Below are 16,316 nucleotides of genomic sequence, written 5' to 3'. Positions count from 1 at the left end.
TTAATTTTTATTTTTTGATGTTTGTTAGCAAGCAATTGAATCAAGTGTCAGTAAAATAAAAAAATGTCTGGAGGATCTAGCTATATCCTCTGATATTTTCTCACCAAAATCTAATATTGAGTGTGTTAAATTAGAAATGATAAAAAAAACTGTGAATATAATTCAACAAAAGTTTGTTTTCCATAATTTATCTATTCTTTTTCAGGACCATAATCAATTAAAAATGAATATGAATCCCTTACTTCTAAAGAGAACATGAATTATGAATCACATATAACACAACCGAGGTTTCACTACGTGGAAGATGATGTAGCTTAGAAAGCTTCATAGTCTATTATTAGAACATAAGAATATTAAAAAGGTTGTAAATGAGAAGTGAGCATTCAGCCCATCTATACCATTTGATAATTAGTCTAAAAATTGTATCCAACTATTTCTTGAAAAAAGTCAGGGTAGCCACTTCAACAGCATGATTGAGTAGCTTATCATTAGATGCTCACCATGTCAGAAAAAAAAACATTTTAAAGAAGAAGAGGACAATAGGTTTCAAGCACAGTTTAGAAGAATATTAGAAAGTGTCGTGCTCAGGCCAAAGGCGAGTTGCAACCCATGGTTGCCCCGGGAAACTTCTATATCCTCATTATCAGTTGCATCCGAACGTGCTCAGGCTGTTTGTCAATTTTTTTGTCAAGGAGAACAACGTAATGTAGCCAATTCATAGAGGGGGATTATTAGGAGGCATGGGAAATTTGGCCAGGACGCCGGGGTTACACCCCTACTCTTTTCAAGAAACACCCTGGGATTTTTTATGACCACAGAGAGTCAGGACCTCGGTTTTACGTCTCATCCGAAGGATGGCGCTTATTTACAGTATACAGTCCCCGTCACTGTACTGGGACATTAGGACCCACATGGACCGCAGGGTGAGCGCCCCCTGCTGGCCCCACTAACACCTCTTCCAGCAGCAACCTTAGTTTTTCCCCGGAGGTCTCCCATCCAGGTACTGGAGGCTCACACCTGTTTAGCTTCAGTGGGTTGCTAGTTGTGAGTTGCAGGGTGATATGGCTGCTGGCATGTCTTGGTTGTTGGCTTTTAATTGAAGAACAAAAAATCTCAATTTGTGTTTCATATTAACTTATGGGATAGAATAAATCTTTCAGCATTTGCACATATTAAAGTGAAATCTTCCTAATTTTCCCTGGAAGACCTATATACTGTACTGTACCTGAAGGTTTTGCAGTGGAAAGTGAAGGTACTGTATATGTTCTGTACCTGTTTTGTTTTTTTCTGAGATAGTGAAACAACTAAAGAGGTGCTGGTGGCATAATGGTTGGTAAAAATACCACTAAGGTTCAACAGAATAATTAACTCGATCATTTTATTTCCAGAAATTTAGCCCAGCCTTGCCCTGAATGCAAACCAGAAGTACTCCTTTGGGGAATTGGATTCTCTAATTTATTGTACAATACACAGTATTAACAGATTTAACTGAATGGTGTCTCTTAACCATACTGTAGGTGAAGAGCTAAACCTGTTTTCCCATCTGCCAAACACTTTCTACTGCAAGAAACCCTTTATAATAACTGTAGTCCTTCATGGCCATGTTCAAAGCTGATAAAAAATTAACATGTACATTCAGTGTAGCTTGGCTAATGGAGAGAGGTAATCAAAACCTAAGACCAGGAACAGTGGCAACCTGAGAGTATTTTTTTAGTTCTGTCTGATTATGTTGAAATCCAAAATGAAAAGAATAAAAGTAAGCTTTGTGTTATTCTTACAGCGCTACCTGGATCATAAGTGTAAATTGTGGGGAGTAGAAGCTTCTTATTTTCTCATGTCTGGTATAGCCGCACATACTGGAGAGATAGTGATTAATGGTAATTTGTTGCTCTTGACCCATTTTGATGTTCTTTGAGTGGTTGTATTACATCTTTTCGATTCCTCAAGTTTGTGTGGCAAAGAACCCTAACAAAGAAATTCAGAGAATAGTGTAAACTACATTGCAAAACAAAATAAAAATACAAGTAATTGAACTCTATACAGTACTATATGTTCTTATTTATTATATGTACAGTATTTAATAAACCTTTATGTAGCATTATACCATACATAAATGTTTAAAAGTATTATGCTTTGTGTAGCTTTCATCACACATCTCCCACTGCTTAGTCTATGTCATGCACGGTTGCTCACACTCACAAAAAATACGTCTTTCTCACACGCAAGCTCTCTCTCTCTCTCATTCATTGTTAATTTTTAAATCCTTAGTGTTTCTAAAATGTTTCAAGCAAGGTTAGTACATTTATCTGTTCAACTTAATGGGTCATTACAGTAATCATTCTGTTTACACAGAAAAGGGAATACTCTGTTTATACACAAATAAATGAATATACGCTACTGTAGACTTATGTATGTGTCCTGGTCCCTGTTAGTGTTAAAATGTATTGATTCTTATGAAGAAATCTTACATGTAAAGTCCTCCAGGAAATATTTACAGTATGTCTTCCTGGTCCCCAGTAACCCCAATTTCCATTATTTCATAAAATAAATAATTCCACACTTAACTTCATCATTAAAGACAATGATGAAGGAACCTTGTGTATTTTCAAAATTTTGTGTTGAACAGCATGTACTGTATTGTTAAGAGATTACTAGCCCTACATTAAGTCATCAAAAAACAATTTTGCAGTAAATTTTTCTTTTTGATGTTTTTTTTATTTAAATATCAATCTAAAACTACATACCTGTGTTTCTAGCTTTACATGGTCTGTCAGTATACTTCAGTCAGAACCGATGAAGCATAATACAAAACTAATAGCCACTTTACAGCACTAACTGGTAGCCTGATCTTGTCGGATCTGAAAATCTTAGCACAGCTCGGACTGGTCAGCTTTGGGATGGGAGGCCTTAATGGAAAACCAGTAAGTGCCATTCCTCTAGACCGCAGCTTCCAAGCCAGTGCCCAGGGAGGTGCCATCCTGGCGAAATGTTAAATCAAGGTCATGACTACATGGTCATTAATGATCCCATGGCATTGTTCGTAAGAGTTGGTATGTTAAATCCGGTGTCTTGACTTCATTTCACTTTGGGTTTGTACAGTCGCTCCACCTTGAATTCAGCAATTTCTCGCTTTTCCACTAGAGCTGCAGTGGACTGGGGCGGATGGTGCATGATGATTGCACTATAGCGTGCTGCTCTTTAGTGGCACTTGAAGTTGATATGTTAAGTCTATATGTTATGTACTACAGGAAAAAATGATGTGGTAAAATGATGTCTGTACTGTATGCATTTTACTATTTTTAATTATTGTTATCTTAATTCTGCATTTGGATGTGTAGTCGTTTCATGCCATATGATTAAATACTGTCTTCTATATTGTCTAGCATTATGGTTAGTTATGTGTTTTAAAAAAAAAGTTTTTTTTATTGATACATGTAGAATGGTAGTATAATTCTACTATGCAATGTAATGAACAGACCCAGTGACACTTACGAGATGGCTGCCCATACTATAATAGATAAACCACCATGTTTAACAGCAGGGAACAGGCAGTGTGGGTTGAAAGCTTCCTTTGGTTTTCTCCAAACATAAACCCATCCAGATATACTGTAGGAAAAAGAGTTAAAAGGCTGCTCACCAGACCATGTTACTTTCTTTCACTGCAGAAAAGACCAGGTTTTGTTGCTCATTATACCAGGTTAAGTGTTGCTGCCCATTGGCCTTGGTTATAAGTGATTTCTGAATGGTAGCTTTACCATTAAATATCAGCTTTGTGAAGCTCATGACATTGCTTTTGTTGAAACTGCGTCACAGAGGTGTAGATTCAGTTCTGTGACTTTTAGCAACTACATACAGTATCCTGTTAAGTGTCTAACAGACATTTAAAAATCTGTTAGATCTCTATTATTGCTTTAGAAACTTACATACTAAAGTGTTTATTTTAAAGACATTTTATAGTGAATACATATTGGTAATTAATATTACATTAATATGAAGCACATATAGAATCCTTTTTAGTTGTGATTTAGTTACATCAACATACTGTACATGTCCTTTTTCGATAGGTGTTTCCATAATTTTGTCCACCCTCTGTATATGACTGTGTTGCATGAATTTACATGCATTTGCCATTTAAAAAATAGTTATAATTAGAAGTTTTGAATTCAGAAAGAAATTTCTTGGGCTTTATCAAACATCTTAAACCTCGCTAAGTCAATTACCTCATAAGTACTGTCGCAGTGCCTGTGCCTTAAGGTAGTGAATAAATCTCTCTCTACCTCTTACCTCCTAGCTACTGGTTTCCAAGGAAATGTGTTACTGGAGTTGCAATTAAGCAGGTGGTTCCACCTCTTGTTCTTTCCAACCTGAAGAAGACTTGCAAAGAGAGGGAGAGATGCATATACAGAAAAGTTTACATTTTGTATTTCATTGAGTTTCTGAACTGAAACTGTTCAGGTAAATAGTTTAAGCAAAAACAGCTAATCATGCTCATTACACTAGTTCTGTACAAGCTTGCATCCAGAAAGTAAGAAAGTTAGAAGGGAGATGTGAAGGAACATAGTTTTGTAAAAGATTACAAGTGAGAGTTTTTAGAAGGTAGGAATTATGTACTGTGTATATACTGTATGTTCCTCATTGACACATAAATTATTGAACTGATCTCGTTACTGCTTTTTGATCTTCTGTACTTCTATCATTTAAAAAAAGGCTAAATAACATTTATTGTCAAGCAAAGAGTTTTTATATTTAAATGCATTGTATAACTACTGATTTAACACATATTTTCTATGGATCTATTAATGTTTAAAAAGCATTTATTTGTTATTCTGGGGCTTTTTAGCAGGGTTGTCACATTTATCTCACACTGATTATAATGTTGGTAAATAAAGTCTAGTAAACCTTACTTTTCTCCTCTGAGCTGTAGCAGTTACTGTATGCGTTTGGTTTATGAAATCAATTTTTGTGTTTTTTTCATCTTGAGATGCCAAGTTTGCCATATTCATAAGGTTATGTAATATTGCTTTACTGTTTGTATGTAGACATTTGTATCCTAGATAATATTATGTTTAGTACAGTACCACAGACACTGAGGGATATTAAAAAAAAAAAAAGATAGTAGGAGATGCAATTGCTTTAATCATTTCTAGTTCTGGAAACTTTTGTGTTGGAATACCTACTCTCCTTTAATGCCATTTCTCTTACAAATGCAAAATCCACACTGTCATTAAAAGATGCCTGACGTTTAAAACCCTGCTAAAGGAAAAAATTAGGGAGCTTAATAGAGACTCATCCCAGCAGCTAAGAAGTCACTGATTTCTGCTGGTGCCAAATTATTAGCTAACTGTGACCAGCACTTCCCAAGCTTTGGAATTATACTAGATGCTGCTGGCATTTGAGTGCCAAACTCTTGCAAGCTCTTAGTGATCTTAGTGAGAGACTTTCTATAAAAGACACTATGGAGCTTGCAGAATGTCAAATGGCAAAGTGATCTGACAGGTGGAAATGCTGAAAGAATCTGTATACATGACTTTATTCTCCCTCTGTAGTTCAGGAGTTGCAATTGAAAACCATGTTTATGATTTCTGATTAGCTTTTGGCAATTCAAAATCGGAAGTTTATAGTTTAAAATAAAAAAACTGGCCAAATTTTCAAAAAAGAAATCTAATAATGGTCAGTGAAGGTGGACATCTTCTGGGTTCTCTAATGAACTGCTGGAGGCAAGGAAGCTGTTCTTAACTGACAACGTAGAGGACTGAAAATGAAAGTGAATGTAAGCGGACATAAAAGAAAATAAACTATGGTATTCTGAGACCAGCTACTGGTTAAAATAGAAAAAACATGGTCGTATGATTTTGACCACAAAGTACTGGTGTGTGCCATATTTCCCAAAAGCAAACATAAGGTAAAAGTGTTGAAATGTGCAGTCATTACAAGAATAATTCCTTCATTGTTTTTGACACTTTATAATATGACGGGGCTTCAGTTTATCGCACACTGAACTTAGCATCCGCATACAGTAGGTACAGTACAGTAACATTACTCTTTGCCAATAGGTCACTAGGCAGCTAGATAAGGAAGAGAAGAGACATCCTACAGTGTTTCAGTCTTCATCCTTACTGAAATATTTGTCCCATTGTATGTGACTGTATCACATATCCAATCCAATTTTAATTTGAGATGAAAAAATTGATATGTGAGAGAAGTATAGAATGTCACCTTCTATTTCTGGGTATTTCTTATACAGTAGTTATGCGAAAAGACAAATTCCTAATGCAAGAAATTGTATATGGCTAATAAAATGATCTTATCTTATCTTATCTATACTGTACTTATGTAGTACATTATGTTGTACCATTTTAGAATAATAGCACTTGTTGTGTTTAATACCCCCATTTCAGATGAGCATATGTATTAGGACAGTTGGGTGCCAGATGTTTCTCATTGGTGAGGTGTTTCATATTGCATTGATTCTGCACACATAAAAGCTGCGAATGTGTAGTGCTGGATTTATCCCTTGCTCTTCCCTTTGATGTCTGCCTTTGGAATCAGTAGGCCTGAACTAACTTGAATACTACAGAATTGTCTGAAAGAAAAGACAGCAATTTGGATGTTGAAAGAAAATAAAACTTCAGGCAGATTCATAGCACAGAAACATGGCATAACTAAGTCCACAATTTGGAATATCTTAAAAAAGAAAGAAACCACTGGCGTCCTTAACAATCAGAAAAGATCAAGGAGACCGAGGAAAACAGCTGCTGTTGATGATAGAAAAATTATCAGAGCTGTGAAGAAAAACTCTAAAACAACTGTTACAGAACACATAGTAGCTTTGATAATTTCTGCCACAGAACACTTTGACGGCAGAATTATAAAGGCTACACCACAAGATGCAAACCTCTCACCTGCACCAAAAAAGAAAGACCAGATTAAAATTTGAGTAGTGAAATGACCCAGTAGAGTTCTGGAACAAAGTGTTATAAACAGATGAATCAAAGATACAGTAAATCTCTAACAAAGTGATGGCAAGATAAAAGTATGGAGAAAGTAATGAACTGCAGGTGGTCCTTTATTGATGGTGGAATGACTAAAGAAGTGTAAAGAAATATTTTATCTGCCTCTGTACAGTAGAAGAAAATGCCTCCAAACTCATTGTTTGGTACTTTATCATGCAGCAGGACAATGACCCAAAATACACTGCCAAGGCAACCAAGTTCATCTGGCAAAAAAAGTGTAAAGTCTTAGACTGGCAAAGACCATCTCTAGTTTGAAATTTAATCAAGCATGCATTTCCCTTGCTGAAACAGAGACTAAAGTCAGAACCCCCCCCTCCCAAAACAGCAACAGAAAATAGCAGCAGCAAAGGCTTTGAAGGCTTGGAAAGAACAAAACAAGAGTTCACTGATATCAATGTACTGTACAGCAGTGCATACAGAGGATTTGCAACCAAATATTAAGTTCTTTACTGCACATAAAATGTGCTGATGGAACAGAAAAATTGGTATTATTTTAAAATGTTAAAGTAAAGCACATAAGCACAGACATGCCCAGAAATAAAAGTTGACATTCTGTATTTTTTGCCTCATATTAATCTTTTAATTTCAGTCTTAATTGCTTGAGTATAGAGCAAAGTCCCAATATGTATGGATGGCACTGTATATGCTAAATACTTTTGGAGTCATGTCTTTTTCATACAATGTTTCCAGGGTGATTGAGTACATCCAAGTTTGCATCAGTCCATTTTAAAATATCATGTTTTGTGCTAATCAAACTTACTGATCATGCTGCATAGCCTCCATCATCCAAAACTATTGAGTTCCTGGCTTCTGCGATATGCATAAGCCCCACTAGAGGTTTTCCATTATCTAATTACATTTGCAGTGTACAGAAAATTAATGTCTCTCCAGTTCCAAGGTGCTTTGTACCCTTGTTAATACTTTCAGTAAAATCTGCTCCCTATGAGTTCTTCAATGACTTCAGACTTACTTTATATTAAATATTTGACAATATTTGACAGATTATCCAGGATGGAGATTTTTAGAAAAAACAGCTTTCAAATATATCTAGGTGTGTTGTCTTCACTGGTGGCAATGTGAGCCTGGAAGTACATTTCTTGGGGATGGAGACTCATGCAAATGAGAAATGTTTTTAAACACAACCCCTGTATGAGTTAGTTTGGTATAAAGTAATGAGGTTTTACATTTCTTTTTCTAATGTATCTTTTACAGATAACTATTACGGCACACCCAAACCACCAGCTGAACCAACCCCCTTGCTGCTAAATGTAACAGACCAGATCTTACCAGGCGCCAGACCTAGTGCCGAGGGGAAACGGAAGCGAAACAAGTCAGTTAGCAACATGGAGAAGGCCGGCATCGATCCTCCAGAGGAAGAGGAAGAGGAGAGACCCGTTGTCAATGGCAATGGTGTAGCAATAACTCCAGGTCAGAGCTCTGGAACCTAATTCTACAATTCCTGATTCAGAATTTAAGAAAGGTTACCTGAGGTGCTCCAAGACCCTGAGTCAAAAGAAGTATCTTCTGCCGACATTAATGCAGATGTTCTTATTGTGAATAATGCAAAAGTAAAAAATGAACTGCATTTTTGTCCTCCTTGGAAAAACACTTGTATTTAAGTGTTGAATACGTACAATGAAATGGATGACAAAGTCATTAATTTTGACATCAAGCTGATCTTTTTAACTGCAATATGAAACAAAATAACTTCTTGTATTTTCCAAATAATATTTTTCCTGGCTCAATTAAAAAAAACACACACTAGATTGACCACATGGGCTCCTCTCTTTTGTAGTCTTTCTTATGCAATGAAATCCATGTTTCATTTCCTTTTGTGTATTGTCTTCCACATACAGTAGGTGATTTGTTATTGAATGAGTGAGCTGTTTTGAGAGATGTACAGTAGTTCCTTCAGAATATACTGTAACCCTCCTTCCAGAATCCATCTCCCTCAAACTTAATTAAACAGGGAGAAATAACTATTCATTTGCATGCATTCAGGTCATAAATTCCAAATTAGTTTCCTTTTTCAATAGTAAATATTATTAAAATGTTTTAGTTCCAGATAGATGCGTTTTTCAATCTTTATTGAAATGTTTTTTTCAAAACATTTACTTTAATTAGAGTGAAATTAAGAGCTTTTTGATTTAATTCCACGATTGCTTCTCTTTGGTGGAACTCTTAAGTAAACGAATGTAGTCATTGTTTTTGGAATTAATCCTGTTTGAAAAGACCACAATATTTTAGATTTATGGACTCTGTTACTGAGATGACACGTAATTTTCAAAATTAAGTTGTTTTTGCTGTTGCTTAATGAATGAGTAAATATTGGCCTTACTAAATTAGAGGTTTGGTATGATATTAAAGATTAATTGGGATGATTACGTTTTTCACCTCCATCTGCAAGAGTCGGAGTTATTACAGTATTTTTCACTCAAAGCAATAACGTATTTCTTATCACCCATCGAAGTGGAAGGCCTGTTCTTTGTTCTGCAATAACATTCTGTATTTTAGCATGCTTACTTTTTGTGAATTAAACAAAATTAGACTTGTCTAAATCAAATAAATATTTGGTGTTATCACTTACTGTATATATATACAGTATGCAGAGAAATATATTGGTACAGTATTCCATTATCACAGATTTTCCCTCACAGATTTGTGAAGAAATTCCAAATTCTTCTGTTCTTTAGCCTATATACTGTAATGTACTATGGTAGCTTTTTAAGTGAATTTACCACAACATGCTTTTGTATCTTGATAAGTAATGGTATTTATATAATACATAAATTATGTATTTTTCAAGAAGTGCAACACTTTAAAATATCAAATGGTCTTTCATGCTGTTACAGAACCTGCTGCAAAAAAACTTTTGAAACATTTAAACCTTTCTTTTAATTAGGAATGTTTCGATATGAACAGCTTTTAGAGCCACTCTAATCATATAATTGGTATTAAAATCCAGAATCAGGACAAATAATGAGTTAGTGTCAATAATTAGAAGTAAATTATGAAGAATACAGCCATTTAAATTGCACGAGGTACCCTACGTTAAAACGCAGCGGATGTCGCGCAATATACCGCATCATACCACATGTTAATTGAAATATGATAATAGTATCCGGAAGCACCTTTAAAACCGTAATAAAGCTTAATGTCTCATGTACTGCATTTGAGCTGTCGACAAAAAATGCCCAGTTTCGAATCCCGATCACTGCTGAGGAACAATCTTTTTCCACTTAAGAATTTAAACTTTTAGACTTTTAGACTTTTAGACTTTTAATAATTTTAAACTGTGTATTACAGCATGTTAATCATTAAACATTAAAAAGTCGTATTTTTTATAAAAGCAAGATTGCTCAGTTGAACAAAAGTACACAACCTTACACCTTTATCATAAATATTTTAATTATGCATAAATATTTGATGCATCAAAGTCTTTAACTTGATAACTTACATGGGTTCTGGTTTTAAAGTGCTTGTTCTAACATTATTAAGCTTATATTCTGTACCTCATAAAAAGTTATAACGTTTTATCCCTTTCTAAGAATATGTAGTAAGAACACCACTTGCTGTTATTGTAAAAAGATAAATGTTGTAGTGATTTAACATCACTTGATAGTTATATTAATATGGAATCGTGTAACTAAGCAACTAAAGTATCACAAGTGGACGTTTTGGAAACATTTTGACATTCGTTCCTTTTTTTAAAAAAAATCTATTGTCCTTGTAGTGGTAATAAGCACTGTAATGAGCGAGCTGCACCCAGGCGGTTCAAAGCGCGATCAGAGCATTGCTTTTAGTTTGTTTCTCATAGAGCCGAATGCATAAAAGTAGTCCACTATTATAGCTTATTGTGAACATCATGTGTCTCTTTTCAGGTTTACACCCGAATTGAGAAAATCTATATTTTGTCTTAATCCAAATGTCGGCAGCAAGTAATCAGCCAACAATTTAAACTGTACTATATAGTACACCGCCTGGAATTGAACCTGGTCCGTCAGCGTCATTCAACAGGGAACGAAGGATTTCTTCATGCAATTATTTAAAGTAGGGAAAGGGATTATATTTACACGTTGTGTATTGCCTCTTCTTATATTTGAATGAGTCAAATTGATGTTTACAAAGAAAGTGTACTTCTGTAATAATTTGAGCTATATGAATATAATTATATCTTTATTAATTTCTTTAGATATGCAATTTCATATTATATCATAATAATAATTGTTTACACTTATATAGCGCTTTTCTGGACACTCCACTCAAAGCGCTTTACAGGTAATGGGGACTCCCCTCCACCACCACCAATGTGCAGCATCCACCTGGATGATGCAACGGCAGCCATAGTGCGCCAGAACACTCACCACACATCAGCTATTAGTAGGGAGGAGAGCAGAGTAATGTAGCCAATTCATAGAGGGGGATTATTAGGAGGCCATGATTGGTAAGGGCCAATTGGAAATTTGGCCAGGACACCGGGGTTACACCCCTACTCTTTTCGAGAAGCGCCCTGGGATTTTTAATGACCACAGAGAGTCAGGACCTCGGTTTTACGTCTCATCCGAAGGACGGCGCCTGTTTACAGTATAATGTCCCCGTCACTATACTGGGGCATTAGGACCCACATGGACCACATGGTGAGCGCCCCCTGCTGGCCCCACAAACACCTCTTCCAGCAGCAACCTTAGTTTTTCCCAGGAGGTCTCCCATCTAGGTACAGACCAGGCTCACACCTGCTTAGCTTAAGTGGGTTGCCATTTGTGAGTTGCAGGGTGATATGGCTGCTGGCGAGAATTAATATTCTCTATTAATCAAATTCTAAATAGTATGCATTTTTTTACTGAGATAACGAGGGCAAATATTTATAGAAAAGGTTGAAACATAACTTTTTATGGAGTATATAAACTCAATTTAGTCAGAAGGAGCACGTAAAAACTTTTACAAAATAACCACAGTATGTAACCAAATGAAAGACTTTGATGCTTAAAATGTTTAAGAAGAAAGTGGAATACAAGTGGAATTTTATTGAAACTACCAATACCAGCCATATACACTTTACATAATATGTTTATGTTCCTAAATTAATATCGTTTATGACCTTCAGACACGTTATGCTCCTCTTCTTTTTATGTTCAGCTACTAAAATTTCCCTTTAGTTTTAAAATTCCATATTCATTTTCAATATTTAAGCATATTTAAACATGCACAATAAAGAGATTAAATTAAGCAATTGTTTCACTAACAACCAATGCACCACAAGTGTCGCCTGTCAGTGATTTTGGCCAGCCAATCACGTACTGCGACATAACGCACTAAACTGTAGATAATTTTGCGCGGTTCGGGGTTTTACCATGCATTTTGAATGGCTGCATCTGTATGTTCTTCTTTTACTTTCTAGTGCTATTGCATGAGCAAAGAGCAATGCATTTACAGGCAGCATCTGTTTGATAAATTGGAATTTATGGAACCGTGGGTTAAGTTCCTGGGGTGCTATCTGTGTGCAGTTTGTATGTTTGTCTCATTGATTTCCACTGGGTGCTCTGGTTTCCTCCCTATATCCAAAGACATAAAATCGTAGGTTAATAGGCTTCTGGGAAAGAAATAGCCCTGCTATGAGTGCGTTCATCTGTGTGTGCATTGTGAAGGACAGGCATCCCATCAAAAGCGTATTCCACCTTGCGCCCGTTGCTTGCTGAATTAGGCTCTGGTGTCACGCACATCTCTGTACAAGATAAAACTGTTAGAACATGGATGGATACTGATTTAATTCACCTGCTGTGCCTCTGAATGTACTGGGGCTACAGGGTCAATTTATAGTATTATTTTTGTTTTAAAGTCATACAGCGAATTAATGTGTCAAGATAATGTACTGTACTGTACATAATCCCTTTGTGGGAATAGTTGCATGAAGTCAGCCATCTAATGAACTCACCAATGCACCAAAAGGTGTTTTCACCAAATATTGACTTAAGGGGTGAAACACTGTACATAAGCAGTCAGCATATTTTACTTTTTAAATGTTCTTTTAAGGTTTTTTGCTGACATTTATATTCTTTCATAACTTCTGATGACTGAAATTGTTTGGTTTGAGCATTCAAGTTTTGATTGACAGTATTCACTTTTAAAATGTTTCTGTGTTTACAGACAGGTGTCTTAAGAAATGGCTGCAATTACAGCCAACCTGCCACTAAATTCTGCTATATGGCCTCAACTTACTTGTAAATAGCCACACTCAGGGTGAATGACTTTATTATTGATTCATTGACTCAGTGTTTAGCACACAGTTATAATTTCTGTGTTATGTAACAGGCATGCATGATGGTAGGGGTGGTTTAAGGTTTTGAGTTTTATGTTTCAGTTATACCTGATAAAGGTCTTCAGTGGAGCCTCCTGGACTCCACATCTTTCAGCCATTGTGAGTTCTTGTGCATGCAGACCCTTGGGATGGCCCTAGCCCAGGGCAGGGTCTCTCACAGGATTATCTGTAATCCAACAAAATGGGACATCTTTGGAAGGGAGTAAATGTTGTTGCTAGCCAATGTATTATTAATATGATGTTTTAAACTGTTGTCATAACCACAGCATAGCCTTGTTTCTGGGATTGGTTTCAGATTGCCATGTACCTTGCTAGAATTAGATTTCTGATAAAGGGTGGATGGAAGGATTATCTGCTATGAAAAGTTACAATACAGCAGAAGTAAAATGACCATAACTAATGTAATATTTGAAGTTGTCACAAACCAGCTCGTTTTGTTAACATATTGTGAGTGTTTTTTGCCCTTCACAAATATGTTTCTTTTATTGTTTAACCATACCACTGTCAATTAGATTCTGGGTTGGTTGGAACCAAACACAAGAAAAGAAACCAAATCTTAGCAGTTACATTTGGGCAGAATTTCTAAGCCATTATAAACCATCATTGAGCAAGATAAGGACTTGGTAGATCTGTCAGCAAAATGCATGCTAAATCATGGTTGCTCTAATGTATTTATTGTAAATCTGAGAAATGAGAAAAGAAAAATTATTTAAAGTTTGCAATGCATTTTTTAATGTTTTGTTAAGTAATTTTATTATATCATTGGATTGGTCATAATTTGGGGATAAAACAGCATTTAATGTTTGATCTTAAACTTTTAGTCTTTAAAGATGAGATCGATTTCTTAAAATTAAAACCAAAAAAGAATAAAAAATTATGTTTCATCCCACAACAGCTCCTGATATTGCAAGATAAATACAGAAAAGCCTTTTTGAAATTGTTTAGAATGATGATTGCAAGATGTTAATTTAGAGAGATAAGCTATAGTAAAGCTAGTTAATAAGCACAAAAATACAGAAAATAAATAGTAGGGGTTTAAGTCAGTCAAACACATTCACTAACCTAAAAGATACTAGTCAGTTTCTTTCCAAAATGTAATTGCCAAACAGTAAAAACAGAATTGTTTTTCAAGTGTGTGTTTGGTCAAGTATCTCCTGCAGCAAGAAACAAATAAAAAGTTACTTTTTTTAGTAATCAAAAGTGCTGGATCTCATTGCAGTCTTGGCTTGCTGTATATAATTACCAGTTTGTTCTAAGCAGCCTTCTGTCTCAAAAACAAGTCTGATGGAGGATAATTTCACTCTGAAGGTCACTCAGCAGTTAGATTACAAGATCTGTGATTATCACCTTAAAACCACTTTGCTTAAATATATGCATTGTAATATGTTTTAAGATATAAGAATAGGTTTTTATGCAACTCTTCAACAAAATTAAGCATCAATTAGAAGATAAATCTTCATTGTTTTGTTTCCTAGCAACACACAATGTCCTGTAATTGTTAGACTGAAACCTAAAGGCCTAAGCTATATGTGGCTCTAGGTATGCTACTTTTCCAAATCATTATGATTTTTACCTTTCATACATGTATGAATAGATAGACCTTCAGTAATTTGAGAGTGCCTTAAAATATACAGTTTGGCAGGACATTTTTGAACTCTTTTATTCAAGCTGAAAATGAACAAGCAAATGGACATACAGTACATTATTTTATTAAATAAGGATGAAGTCCTTTTTCACAATCTTATGCAATTATGATGTTTACTGTGGGCAAATCCATTAAATAATAATATGAAGTATATCTGTTTACTGTTCAGTATTCTTGGAGACGTTACTGCTCATTAATCATTATGGCACCAAAATGCATATTTTCAAAGCTTTTTATTAAAGCAACAGATAATCTACTTAATCCTTAGACTAAAAAGCAGTACAAATGCCTTATGTAAATGCATCCTTCAAAAGCTTAGAAATGCTTCAACCTGAGGAATAAAGCATTTTTTTGTGTTGTATAAAAACTGTTTTTAGTTCTGTAATTTTATCCATGTACGTTTGCCGCCTCCTCTCCGATTGTGCTTGTGACACGGAATTTTACGAAAGAATCAATGAGTACAGTTGTAATCTAAGCAGATCTCTGCGACATTCCATAGATTTGTTTTTTTATTTTTTGCTGTGTCTCCCTTTCTGCAAAACCTGCCTTCTATAACAGTTTCATATTGGTTACCCAAGGGATTTTTCCCCATTCCTTTTAACTTTGCAGTCTTCAGGGAAATTAAAAGTGCATTTGGGAGGTCAGGCCTGACTCACCATGTGTTCTGTCTGTAGAATCCAGTGAACATGAAGATAAAAGTACAGATGCCTCAGGTGAGATACCTCCACAGCCATACACAACACCGACCTTCGGCCACACTGAGGGGCCAAAAGAGGAGGGGGAGCCAGCAAAACAGCCCACAAAACCTGACGAGAATGACGAGCTGGGACCACTGCCTGACAACTGGGAGATGGCCTACACTGAGAAAGGAGAAGTCTACTTCATTGAGTATGTTTTACTTTTTACTTATTTCTGCTGAACCAAAACCATTTTGGTAAAAATCTAATAATGTTATTAATAGTTTGACTGTATCTTTGGAATGTACAAAATGTGAATACATAACTGTGTCACAAAAATCCAGTAGATTTAGGCAAATCTGCAATTATCCAGATAAAGTATTGTTTAAACAGACTGATCTTGAAAAGAAACATAACACTCTGTGTATATATTCTTTAGAAAAAAAATAATAATGCAGTTTTTTAATATTAATTTAATGTTTTTCACATAATTTTGATTGAGTTTTCAGGACTCGCCATGATGCACTCAAGTGACCTTGACTGCCGCATAGGCATAAAATCATTTAATAAGTGAGAGAGTTGATTGGGTAGAAGTGATGAGATGAATTAACTTGTTAAATGTCACACCCGGTACAAATCAAGAAAGAGAAACACAGAAAGAAACC

The 16,316-nt window shown here is 35.4% G+C and overlaps 1 protein-coding gene across 22 annotated transcripts in view; it reads left to right on the top strand.

The window, feature by feature from the left end:
* LOC148654992 (membrane-associated guanylate kinase, WW and PDZ domain-containing protein 2-like) overlaps nt 1-16,316 on the top strand; it is a 395,408-nt gene that overhangs the window by 259,395 nt on the left and 119,697 nt on the right. For all 22 annotated transcript variants that reach the window (XM_088644985.1, XM_088644983.1, XM_088644991.1 and 19 more), the window contains 2 exons: nt 8,226-8,441; nt 15,649-15,862. In XM_088644985.1, coding sequence (XP_088501111.1) covers nt 8,226-8,441; nt 15,649-15,862 — 430 coding nt within the window. The remainder of the gene's footprint in view (nt 1-8,225; nt 8,442-15,648; nt 15,863-16,316) is intronic.

The sequence above is a fragment of the Lepisosteus platostomus genome, chromosome 9 (genome assembly GCF_059453375.1).
Source record: "Lepisosteus platostomus isolate fLepPlt1 chromosome 9, fLepPlt1.hap1, whole genome shotgun sequence".
Lineage (NCBI taxonomy): Eukaryota > Metazoa > Chordata > Actinopteri > Semionotiformes > Lepisosteidae > Lepisosteus > Lepisosteus platostomus.
The sequence above is the reverse complement of the archived record's forward strand: the minus strand, read 5'-3'. Positions and strand labels throughout refer to the sequence as shown.